This window comes from Dermacentor silvarum, chromosome 2 (assembly GCF_013339745.2).
Source record: "Dermacentor silvarum isolate Dsil-2018 chromosome 2, BIME_Dsil_1.4, whole genome shotgun sequence".
In the NCBI taxonomy this organism is placed as follows: domain Eukaryota; kingdom Metazoa; phylum Arthropoda; class Arachnida; order Ixodida; family Ixodidae; genus Dermacentor; species Dermacentor silvarum.
In genome coordinates, this window is record NC_051155.1 from 92,226,087 (window position 1) to 92,238,912 (window position 12,826).

Sequence of the window (12,826 nt, forward strand, 5' to 3'; positions counted from 1 at the left end):
TCCTCTATTGCCGAAAATATAATTCCGAAACAAAGACCTACTTATAGCAGCCCCTATTGCGAATGGGCCATCCTCTCTCGGTGATTAGTAATTTATCTTTTGGTGCTAGTACCACGGCCGCTGGATAATAAACGAAAGTGTGGCCTGCCGCGTATGGCGGGCAGCAATGGGAGCAAATGTTACAGCCGTAGTTGCAGTCTCGGCCGCTTGGCGGGGCCCAGTGGCGCTAGCTGACGGGGATGGGACGCGACGGTTTCCACGAGTGACGGCGTTCCAAGCGCGTTCCTGAGGCATTTTGTATGCCGATTCCAGGCAACAGTCCCCGACTGGTGGCGCCGCGGCGTATGACACCGTTTGCGTTGCATGCGGCAGGCCGCCCTTTTTTTTTATGCAGCGGCCATGCAAATACCCTTGTTGGAGCCCGAAAGGCAGTGTGTCAGATTGTGCATGAGCACGTCATTCCTACACGGAGACTCTCATTTTAAACACCATTTCCTAAATATTAACATTAGATAGCATTATTTTCATAATCTAGCATATTCGTCAAAACTGGCATAACCACGTTCCAAGAAAAGAAAAAAAATATTTTGTAATTAAATGTAAAAATACGCAGTACTGATCAATAAGTGAACAGGAAGCAAGGACTGCATATGATGCTTCTATTGCGAAACATGGCCAGTCGCATGTACCCCCCCCCCCCTCCCCCCACGTGGGTACATGGCATAAGTTGAAGGTACCAACAACAACAAGCAAGCAAGGTTCGAAGCTGCGAACAAGCTACGATTTTTATAGTGGACGACCACTTTTAAGCAGTAGGTATGGCAGTGCGGTGGCGCGAGATGCCTCATGAGCTTTCATCTTACTCGGGACTCTGAAAATAACGAAAGGCTTCCGACAACTGTTCTATCCTATTTCACTCCGGGGATCACATTCTATCATCTCACAAAACGTGTGAAACGCGAGCTCTTCGCGGATTACTCAACTGTTCTGGAAAATATTTTTTTTCTAATGTTATGCCTAACTCATGTGTTGCCCTGTCAGGCTTTCGAGCCTTTAAATGTGCCGTCCTTGCTTCAAGTACGCCCGCTGACAAAAAATAGACAATATTCCATGGTTCATTTAGGGGCGTGTCTTCCGAATGGGCGCTGGCACCCAGCTTTAGATTCGAAATAAAATGGGGCAAGCAAGGAGTGAAAGAGTACTTCGGGTTAATCAAGCAGCAGTACTGAGAGCTTAAGCTCGTTAGCCTTTTATGGTGCATTGGGCATTAGCTGTTACCCTCACCTCGACATACTTTGCTCTCTCACTTCGATGTGTCGGTGAGCTGTTGCGCATTCGCTCTACTTTACGCGAAATTAAATGTCATTGTCTTGCGAGTAATCCTATCCGTATTTGAAGGCCGCCAAATGCTACATTAATAAATGCTATTCCATGTTTTAAACACGTGATTTATAGTGAAATTTCATTATTTTAACTGAAAGGGTGAAAGTAAATATTCTTAACAAAACCTGATCATGAACGCTAATAAATAACTACTGAGTAATTAGATGTGCAATCTGTCCTTGTTGCCGTGTTTTAGGGTACGCGAAATTGAACGACAGCGACGATCAGAATGCCTGTGAATAGCCGGAAAGCCTCTCGAACGGATCAAGCCCAACAATATGCGTCTCCGCAAGCGCAAGAATCGCCAAAAAAGGATGCGACACCCACGGAGGGCGAGCCTGTAAGAAGCTTTGTTTCCTAATCTTACTCGTCAAATGTTCCTATTTGTAAACTGCTCGGCTTACAAATTATAGTTCCATTACACAATGTCTTTAATAAAAACATCCAGACGTTGTCCTCACCTGAGAATGCGATAATAAAAACTCGCTAGGGATCTCGATAGTGTTATGGCGCTCGGTTATCGCTTGATTACTACAGATGCGAACATGACCGGAAGAGTTGTGTGGGTCTCAAAACAAATCAAAAGACGCGCATAGCCCAGCTCTAAACACGCAGCAGCGTCCCGTATGGTGGTTTCAGGTTGCCGTTTGTCTTCTGTTACCCCCGTCGCGTCAGTGTGGGAAATGATTTGCTGGCCTGCCACAGTGTGAGATAGAGGAACGACTTATAGTCTAAGTCACCTGGTCGGGCGTTAAGCGCCCAGGACCACGTTGGCGTGCTTTGTCAGGGCTTACTGGTAGAGCTTCAACAGTGGCTGTGGTGAAGTTAGCCAATCCACATAAGATCGAGGACGCTTGTGAAGAGGGATAGATGCAAGGGATCGATTGAATGACGAACTAAACCGCTGCCACACTGAGTAAAAATATTTGCCAGAAAATATTTAGGCAAGCTTTTCGCATAGTTAGTCGAAAGGCATATATTTACACTCAGCAACAGCAGCAGTCAAGAAGTCGGCAAATAGGTAAATATGAACCTTAAATAACTCCTGGCTCGTGTCGCGCAATCGTAAAATGTTCAACTGTTCAAGAGGAACGTTACATTACAATAGCGGAGAACGAAGGACTGGTTGGAATCCTAACAAGATAATAGGTATAACAGCCTTCTGATACACCGTAATATAATACATGCCCCTAAGTGTTCCTAATTTTATATAACTAACCTCTTAAAATTGAAAATTTTGTTTGTATTAAAACTTACACCTTTAAGCTTGCTGTTCAGATCTACAATACACCATCTGCCTCCAAGGTGTCTAGAACCTTTAGCCTACGGGGTGTAAGGGCTTGATGAGCAATATTATATCTCTTGTTGGAAGGGTGTCATATTATTCTACACTGTAGCAGGTGCGCGTGCACTTCATAGCCGCTTCGTAGCCGCTTTGAGAGAAAATACGCAATAAAGATATCCCATTGTTCCCCTGAAATGGTCATGGTTATCAGAGATACCGAAAGATCAACCGCTTGAAGGTTCATTTATTTTAGCCATGTGCAGAATGTTTTGCATCTTGAACTCATCCTGGTAGATGACGACGAATCTTCCAGCCATGCGGTGGCAAAGAACAATCACTTTTGAGATCAACTGTTTCAGGGCACACGCGAAGTTCGTGGTGCCTCTTGGTAGCTTGATTGCAATGTCCAAGGACCAACCATCACAGATGCAGTCTCTTATTGATGAGTGATCACTCAGGCCATCTGCTTCTTTTCTGCCTACAAAATATATTGTTGTCAGGACAATTGCAAGATATTGATGTCAGGACAAGTGCATGAAACATGTCAAGTAGAGCTTGCCTGTATCTTTCAAAAGCTGGGAAATTTTAAGCACCCCGGAAGCACCATGGAAGTCCCCTGGAAGTCGAGTATATAGAAAACACAGGCACAAATAGCGTCTTTCAAAAAGGATTAGTTTTGGAGCAATACTACACTGAATACTCCTCCTAAACCATAATTATAGGAGAGACAGGCTATCACGGTTGTAAAAGACAACACCCCTGGACACTTTTTCTTTTTTGATGATGTAATACGACCTCGAACTGCCATTTCTCACGTGGAGCAACGAAAATATTCTTTTTCAGTACAATCAATGCTTTACAACTGCATCAATTCTTCCTCCTATACGAAAAAAATCAATAGCAATCCTTTGTCATGTAATTTCAAATTTTTCGACCCGCTATATTTTGAATAAAACGGGTTGCAGACGTATGGTTCGTATTTAGTGCAGGGTACCCAACAATACGTACTTGTTGATATTACTGCTTTGTTTGCAAATCCAATTGTGCAGATGCAAACCAATTTGCGGCACTTGCCTTGTTTTTAAGTTTGAACCCAAACGCTTCTCGCACAGCGATAAATATTTAGCTGCAGTTCAGCACTCGTGTTTGTGAGCTTGTGTGTTATTCCACGCGTCCACAAGCGCACTGGTTTAAAAACAATAGTGACCAACCTCCTAGCCCACCAGTAACTATTCAGCAAGTACCTTCTTAGGATTTGGCGTGAAAGGTATCGATGGATCAGGTAACTGGTGCAGTGAAGCACTCATCTCGCGTCCTAATGTCCGTTGAGAGCGCGGTTCTTTGTGCAGTGACGACAGTTACCCGCAGGAGCCTGTGTCGGAGGAAGAGTTTCTGACCGAGGGTCCAGGGCCCTGCCGCATCTTGATCATCGTGATCGGCATAACGGGCACGCTGGCCATACTTGTCCTTCTCGCTGTGCTCGTGTTCCTGGCGCCCACGGACACCGTGCACACCACTCCCCCTCCATCCCTGTGCACCACGTTCGCGTGCATCGAGCACGCCTACAACCTCAACAAGGCTCGTAGCAGCTCACACTGGGCTCGGTCATGTCGTCGTCAGCCATCAGCCACGCTGGCTGTCAATTGCAACGAATAGTTTCGCGCTTGAACCGGCGAAGATTTTGGGTAGGGTAGAATGGTAATATGCTCGCAAGACGTGCAGTCTTCAATTCAATTATGGGTTTTTACGTGCCAAAACCACGATCTGATTATGAGACACGTCGTGGTGGGGGACTCCGGAATAACTTGAACCACTTGGGGTTCTTTAACGTGCACCTAAATCTGTGTACATGGGTGTTTTCGCATGTTGCCCCCATCGAAATGTGGCCGCCGTGGCCGAGATTTGATCCCGCAACCTCATGCTTAGCAGCCCAACACCATAGCCAGTTAGCAACCACGGCAGGTTAAGACGTAGTACAGTCTCATCCCGGAGATTGAACAAGCGTGATTGGCAGTGAGGCTCATTTTATTCAACATCATCATAGTAAAGCTCATTTAGTCAAGGGGGCCTGATTGATGAGAAAGGAGTCTGCGAACGAATAAAGGCTGGGTTGGAGCATAATAAGTAACCGCTACCGAAAATGCAGCTTGCCAGTACGATTGAACAGAATGCTATATGATCGTTGCACTCAGTCAATATCCTAACAAATAAACTCCAAAGGATACCAAGGACTGCGTTGCGAATGACAAAGCGAAAAATAATTGGCGTAATTTTAAAAGGTAGGATTAGGACAGATTTGATTAAGAGCGCAAATTATGAAATCGAGTTCTGCACGAAATGCAGTGGTTGAAACAGATAATTTGGTATATATTAACGTAACAGAATCTATGCCTGCATTGCGGAAAAGATGATGAGAAAAGCAAGAATAAAATGCCCTGATGAGACCAGAAAACTTGTAAATAGAGAATATCTTCGGCGAAAGCCGGAATTAACAAACTGAGGATCTCCGGCAAAGGCGTTGGTCTTGCAATCTACATAAGATAGGCTGATCGTAGAAGCTGGGTGCTTGCTGATTCGGTTGCGGCGTTTTGTTTTGTTATTGCTAGCGCAAACCAATACCCTTCTTAGTTTTTGCATGACACAGAATTCAGCCGATACAGATTCATGGTTACTAAAGTTATCGTTCACTCGAATTCAACCAGAATAGAGGGCATGTGTGCTATGAGCAGCGCAGCTCATTTCCTACGCTAGACCGCACGACAAGGCATATAATTATTCACAAAACCTACTGAAGGAAAGTTTGTAGCTGAAATCATTCATCTGCGATGCGAATAGTGCTAGGCACATGCATTTGGCATAAAGTATACGCATAAAAATATTTTTTATATTATTTATGATTTGCCGCAATATCAGTGTAGGGCCAACCGTCATACCTATGAAATGATAGGTACGAAACATATTCCACTTTGCAGGTACGTATCTATAATTGGTACAATAAGCTGTGCAACGAACCATCATAATAGCCAATTTATCTTGGAGCGAAAGTGCGTTACCATCACAAGACTGGAAAATGTACCTCATGGCGGATAGTTTTCGGGAACAATCGACCAGAGTATGAAAAGTCGCCACTCAGTCTTGTTATGCTGCTGCCACGCTTACTACAACGGTTTACAGCGAGTTTTCGCGGTCATCGAGTGAGATGTGTTCATGTTTGCTGGTGCGCGTGTGACTCCATGCTTGTTAATTTAGTTAGTAAGCAAATGTTTCCACGGCCGATAAAACTGCGATCCTTACTTCGTATAGCTGTCTAATAATTTGCTGTCGCAATCGATGCTTCGCCTGTCGGACGAAACTGCGACACTTCTTTTACTGGCTTTTTTTCGTAGTTTGGTGCCGTGGTGTTTCCTTAGCAAGCCTTACACGTCCGTAGACTACAGCGACAGGGCTTGCAGCTTGCCGCGGTGCAGTAAACTAAATCGCCGTTGAGCCATCGCGGAAATTAATCGTGGTTTGCGACTAGAAAATACCAGCTTAAGGAATTTATTGGGTTTCAGCAGTACAGTAACCACATCGCAGCCCCTCTTTCATTTCCCACGCACAGGCGACGGCAGCAGTCCAACGGCTTGGCCTGCGCCGTCGAACATGGCAGCCCACAAAAACATCGCAGCCCACATGAACCGGACAAAAGAAACGAGACCACGGTGGTTCTGTGAGACCACGGTGGTTCTTTCTGTGTCCGTGTTTCATGTGCTGCGATGTCCCTGCACCAAAATATATGCGTTTTTGATAAATGACTCAGGATTATTTGAAATTTCCCGATTTCAGAGAATTATTAAAAAGCATGCAGATTATGCATTAGTTATATGTTGGTGTTTCCATTCGCACGCGCACTGCACGTTTTCTAACTTTAGTGGCACAAGACTTGCGGCTTTCATAAAAGCTTTCGTAGGCAGGCATAATATTAGATACAGAGGGAAGGTGCCATAAATATTAATTGGATTCCTATGGAAGAAGCCATTTCGTTGGCCGTGTTTATTGTGAGTCTCAATAATGTATGACTTCCTGTAGTGCGGCAGACCTTGTTCAGTATATTGAACTTCATGTATAATTTTATCTTAAGTAATAAACATTGAGCCCATTAGCCAACAAAGCATCTCTTTCGGGCATATGACTTGCTTGCACTGCAACATCCATCGCTTTTTCTGTAAAAGAATAGCAACGTTTGGTTCTTTATATCGCGCTAAGACATCAGCACCATCATTCCCTGCTACAGCGCGTTGGACTCAATTTAGCATGGTGAATACTGTTATTCTTTGGATATATGGTCTTGCGTCCAACTTTCAGGCAGTTAATCTTAGGCCCACCCCTAGCTTAGTTAGACGGAGTAATTTTCACGTGGTCTAGGCATTTTTGCTAGTTTATCTAATGTTACACTTGCAAAAATTCCGTACAATAACTGTGAGCAATCACCGCACTTAAATGCGCTCGATATTGACAATTGCTACGCTGACAATTAGCCTACGCTGTGTCTTACATCCTTGGCTCAATAATATAGCATTTGGCGTCTGCCCTTTGCTTACAGCGCTAGGCAGTGCAGCCATTTCTCGTTATAGCCTGAAGTCACATTGTGTTTTACGTATTAGACGTATGACAGAGTACGTGCTGCCACAACAATCGCGTGGTTAAAAAGCACCTGTTCATACTTAGAAGTCTAACATGTAGACAACAAGGGAAATGTCATGTGGCGAATTGCCACTGTCCGTCCCTTCAGATTCTACCTTCACGTAGTTTCATACTGTGTCGTAAGGTTTAATTCCTCGCGTGCAGTCGATGCTGCGCTCAGTCAGTCCATGCGACAACTTCTACCAGTTTGTGTGCGGATCATGGACGGCACCTCGCCGCCGGCAGACATCGGTAGGGCAGAACATACACGACACCATTGCCGGTGCTATACAGGTAAGTGACGGCGGATTTAAATGTTTCTTCAAGGTAAATGATCTTATCAAACATTTTTGAACTGCGCGAACTAATAACCACAGAGAGAGCATGAGACAAGGACAGGTGCAGTCCTTGTCTCACTGCCAAAGACTGCCTGTGACAGGCACAGTCTGCGCCTGTCCTTGTCTTATGCTCTCTCTGTGGTCGTTAGTTCGCGCAGTTCAAAACTGTTTGCTGATCGACGATATTGCTACGTGCGTTCGGCTCCTATTTCAGTTACTTATTTATTTTACCATACTGCTGACTCCAGTAGCAGTCGTTGCAGAGTGGGTAGCAAGTCTCTCAAACGGAGAGAAGTAAAAAAAAGCACATCCTGATTACATATATACAGTTATGTATACATACATAAAAATAAGAGACAGAACGCGTACAAAAGACCGATCAGCTGGTAATGATTTTTTTTCGATTTCTTCTGTTTCACTAGCGCGTGACTCTAAGTCATTCCACTTCATTATAATTCGCGGAAAGAAAGAATACTGAAGTACATTATTTTTTGGGCTGAAATGGAACTGATGAAAGATTACGGCGCCTTTCGGTAGCATAACCTGTAGAAAAATGCACATAGATGTGTCACTTTTTAAGTGTTCCTTAATGATTTTAAGCATAAAACGTTATCGTGCAATTTTATTCCTCTCGGAGGTGTGCTTTTAGACCAGCTTATGCCGCCATTCCCGAAGCCGATACCCTACCATAGCGATTACAAGTAAATATCGCACCTTTATTTTTAACTCTTTCTAACCTGTTGATAATAAGCTGAGTAAAATGACCCCAAATATTAATAGCGTACTCAAGAATAGGTACAATAAATGTCTTGTGTGATGTAGGCGTTGTTTTCGATGAATAATTGCGAAGGGAACTTATAAGATGGAAGCGGTCACGGGACGAAGAAGAATTGGACGCCTAACTCGATCCTGCCAGCTAGTTAAGTCAGCGCTGCCTTGCTTTTGTAAATATATTCTGTAAATTGTCTCCACTAGAATTTCTGCTTCAGCTGCCACTGTAATGGTCATGTTGCGCGCCCCTGCCGCACCCGTGGGACCAACCGTCGTCGCTATTCGTCTAAATTGCCTCTACCTGTGACGTCCTTGTGGATCGCAGTCACTGCATTCGTTCGCCTCAACGCCGCCAGTACCATTCAACCCAACCATGCTGCTACTCATCGCCGACCAACTACGAAATCTCCCGGGCAGAAAACTAGATCATTTAGAACGCGGAGGCAGACCTCCAATATTTTCGTTCTGCAAAAATCTTAAATTGATGCTCACTTCGAATCAGAACTTATCAGAAGTATAAGTAACGTCGGCGCAGAGTCAGCAGCATCGGCAGCATCAAGTGCACAGCAGAGGCTCGAGCTAGGGGACCGTGCTCGGTGCATCCTATAACCGGCTGTCGCTAGTAATCTCAATAAATCTCCATTATAAGTGGTGGAGGTGCTAGGTAACGTTTCACTCTACCATCCTGGAACTTCGTTCGCGGACGCTACCCTCTGCCATGCCGAGACGCCAACCAGCAGACTCTTCCACCGCCACCCATCCCTTGCGCTTGCACCGTTCGCCAGCAGGAGCCTCCCATCTTCAGCGGAACCGATGACAACGACGTTGAAGTGTGATTGTTGTCCTACGAAAGGGTGAGCGTTCACAACAAATAGAATTACTCGGACAAGCTGGCTTATGTATCATTATATCTCGCGGACGTGGCCAGTCTCTGGTTCAGAAATCATGAGAGGGATATCCGAACGCGGTCGGCGTTCAAGACGTCGATTTAAGAAGTATCTAACGGACCCGCCGTCAGGAAACTCCGAGCCGAGCAGCGTTTGCGTACACGCGAACAGGACACGGGTGAGACGTTCACCAGCTATATAGAAGGCGTGCTCGATTTGTGCAGGCGCGTGAACGCTGCCATGATGGAAGAGGAAAAGAACAAGCACGTCATGAAGGGAATCGATGATGACGCGTTCCAGATGCTTCTGGCCAAAGACCCGCGCACTGTTGGCGACGTTATCGGCTTGTGCCAGAGCTATCATGAATTACGTAAGCAGCGAGCTCTGACAAGGCGACATCCACACCAAATGAGGCGTCACACTGCAGCCTGACCACCGGCCCCTAACAAGCCTCCCTGATAACCCAAATCAAGGCCTTCATCCGCGAAGAAGTCGCACGACAGAAGTCTCTGGTGTCCGTCACTCAGGAGTCTGTCACTCAGACTCTCCGTAACGTGATCCATGAAGAGGTCGCGGAAGCGCTGCCGGCTGTTCCCCAGCAGGATGCCGTCGCTACACCGGTCATTATGGTACGGTTGCTGCAGGGCTCTCGCAGTGTGCTCGTACGACGTTTCCAGCAGCCTGTGCACCGCCCTGCTCCTCCCGTCTCCTGGGCCACCACTGCCGTCGCTAACCCATGGCGTACGCCCGAAAATCGCCCTATATGCTTTGCATGTAGGTATCCCGGTCACGTTGCGTGGTTCTGCCGCCGCCGATCACAGGCGTTCGATGACGATCGGCGAGCGCCCTATGTTCCGGCCGTTCCAAATGCACCTTACCATCGATCCATCACCACCTCGCTCCCAGACTGATCGCCGTCCTCGCTTCGAACGCCTCCGGTCACCCTCCCCACGTCGCCGATCACTTTCCCCTATGCGTCGACGACCCATATCTAGCGAAAAAACTAGACGACGCAGTTTCCGAGGCAAGAACTGCGCAACTATCGACATGCCGAAGTCCTCCTCCTTTACCTGCCAATGTCATTGATGTGTTGTCGAAGATGTCGCTACAGTGGCCCTCGTCGATACCGGTGCCGCTATTGCTGTTATGGATGCCAGGTTTTGCCGCTCGCTTCGTAAAGTGACGACGTCTTCTCTCTGGATTGTCGCTTCCAACCCATTCGCCCTAACGCTGCTTGTACAGCGCGTGTCACCATACAGAATGTTTTATACAGGATTTAGTTCATAGTTCTTTCAATCGTGCTTCCACGCCGTTATTCTAGGATAGATTTACTCTCACGTCAGTATGCCATCATCAATTGCGCTCGGGCTGAGATTGAACTTTCACAACTCGGTGACCTGGCCTCGGTCGATGCTCATCCTGCCGCTAAACTTGTGAAACGCGGTCAATCCTGCAACCGGCTGTCGCTACTAATCTCAGTAAATCTCCTTTATAATAAGGTTGTTTACAAATCCAGTCACCTACGCCAAGGTGCAGACTGTTCTTGTCGTTAGGCTGTGGATGAACCACCGACCATCACCACCGACACTCATGCCGACGTTAGCATTTTTCAATTTTGCAACGGCTCCACGTCGCCGACGAGCAACGCCGTGACGCATTCTTACGCGCCCACATTGACCGCCTCAATTTTTCAGCTTCAGAAGCGTCCCTTCACTTGTTCCTCTTCAAAGATGGTGTATTAAACCACCGTAACGGTCACTTTGATGGTCCTGCACTCCTGGTCATTGCCAAACACCTCCGCTTAACTGTTCTCCACGAACCCCACTGATGTCCCCTCTGCCGTCCACGTCGGCGTCTCTAGAACTTAGACCAATTCCGCCGACGCTTCTTTTGACCTGGCTTAACCCGCTCCGTGCAAAAATACATTGCGGCTTGTGAGCAATGCCAACGCCGCAAAACACCATTGGTTGTCCCTCCAGGGTAGCTTTAGCCACTCCACATCCCGTCGGAGCCGTTCTTTCGCGTTTGCTTGGACCTGCGTGGCGCCTTACCTGTGTGAATCTCTGGCAACAACCTCGTATCGCGGCTACAGATTACGTCATGCGCTACACAATAGACTCAGAGTTACCAACAAGCCGCACCACAGATGTCACTGGTTTCTACTTCACGACGATTATTTTACATGGAGCCCCACGCCAACTGATGACTAACCGGGGCCGTATACATTCCATTCATAATTCATCGCCGACATCCTACAGTCCTGTTTAACGCGCCCTAATCTCACGAGGTCTTGCCATCCACGAACAAATGGTCTAAGTGTCTTAATCGGACTCTTCCAGACATGCTTTCTAAGTATGTCTGGTCGGACCACAGTCATTGGGATCTTTCTCTACCGTATGTCACCATCGCCTATAATTCTTCGCGCCACAAAACGGCTGGTTATTCCTGTTTTTCTTCTGCAGTTTGGCCGAGAACCAATATAGCCACTCGACAGGTTCCTGCCATCCATCCACAACCACCACCACGTGACCTCAGCGGTGCAACACCCGTTTTTCTGTGTGCGCGCGCCGTTCGTTCCCCTCGAGGCGCGCCCTCTATACTAGCAGGGATACTGTCTGCTCCAAGCGAATACACGTAACTTTTCCGGCAGCTGAACAGCCCTCAATTAAGGGTACATGTGAAGTCTGAACGCGCCGATAAAGCGAACGAAATGGGTTCTGCTACTTGGTGAAAGCGTAACTCAATGCGGCCAAGATACAACTTTTACTTCCCAGCCAATTGCGTTGTTCGCCACCAGATTGCACCATAGTGGGTGTAAAACACTAGCGCATCATACCTAAAACCGTTTCATAAATATTAAGTACTTCGAGCAACTCATGTTTATACTTTAATCATAATACAACATGCTAAATATAATGCATTTTATGAGGGTGATCCAATAGTACTGCAAACTTTTGGAACTCTATCATTAATTCACTGATGTTTAAGCTACATACTGTCACTTGCCTCACCTTCTTCTCGTTCCTGAGTAAACGACCAAACCATGGCATCCAGGGGTGACGTCCGGTTGAAGCAGCGGGCTGTAATTGAATTTCTGACTGCGGAAGGTTGTGCGCCTATCAACATTCATCGCCGTCGGACTGCAGTTTACGGTAATGCCTGTGTTGACATCAGCACTTTGCGGCAAGGACTGTGAAAAAACCAAAATGAATGTTGATGGGCGCACAACCTTGCGCAGTCCGAAATTCAATTACAGCCCACGGTTTCATCCGGACGTCACCACTGGCTGCCATGGATTGCTTGATAACTCTGGAACGAGAAGAGGTAGGAAGGTGAGGCAAGTGACATTGTATAGCTTGACCATTACTGCATTAATGATAAGGAATTCAAAATGTTTGCAGTACTATTGACAAAGTAGTGGGCTTGGAAGCATTACTTCCTGAATCGCCCTCGTAAAAAATTGGGAATGCAGAGCCCCTAAATAAGAACACAGTGTTGTC

The 12,826-nt window shown here is 46.5% G+C and overlaps 1 protein-coding gene across 1 annotated transcript in view; it reads left to right on the forward strand.

The window, feature by feature from the left end:
- The first annotated feature begins 1,928 nt into the window (after nucleotides 1-1,928).
- Nucleotides 1,929-12,826, forward strand: part of LOC119440223 (endothelin-converting enzyme 2) — a 36,204-nt gene continuing 25,306 nt past the window's right edge. Inside the window, exons 1-3 of the mRNA XM_037705151.1 lie at nucleotides 1,929-1,945; nucleotides 4,018-4,246; nucleotides 7,496-7,624. Coding sequence (XP_037561079.1) covers nucleotides 1,929-1,945; nucleotides 4,018-4,246; nucleotides 7,496-7,624 — 375 coding nt within the window. The remainder of the gene's footprint in view (nucleotides 1,946-4,017; nucleotides 4,247-7,495; nucleotides 7,625-12,826) is intronic.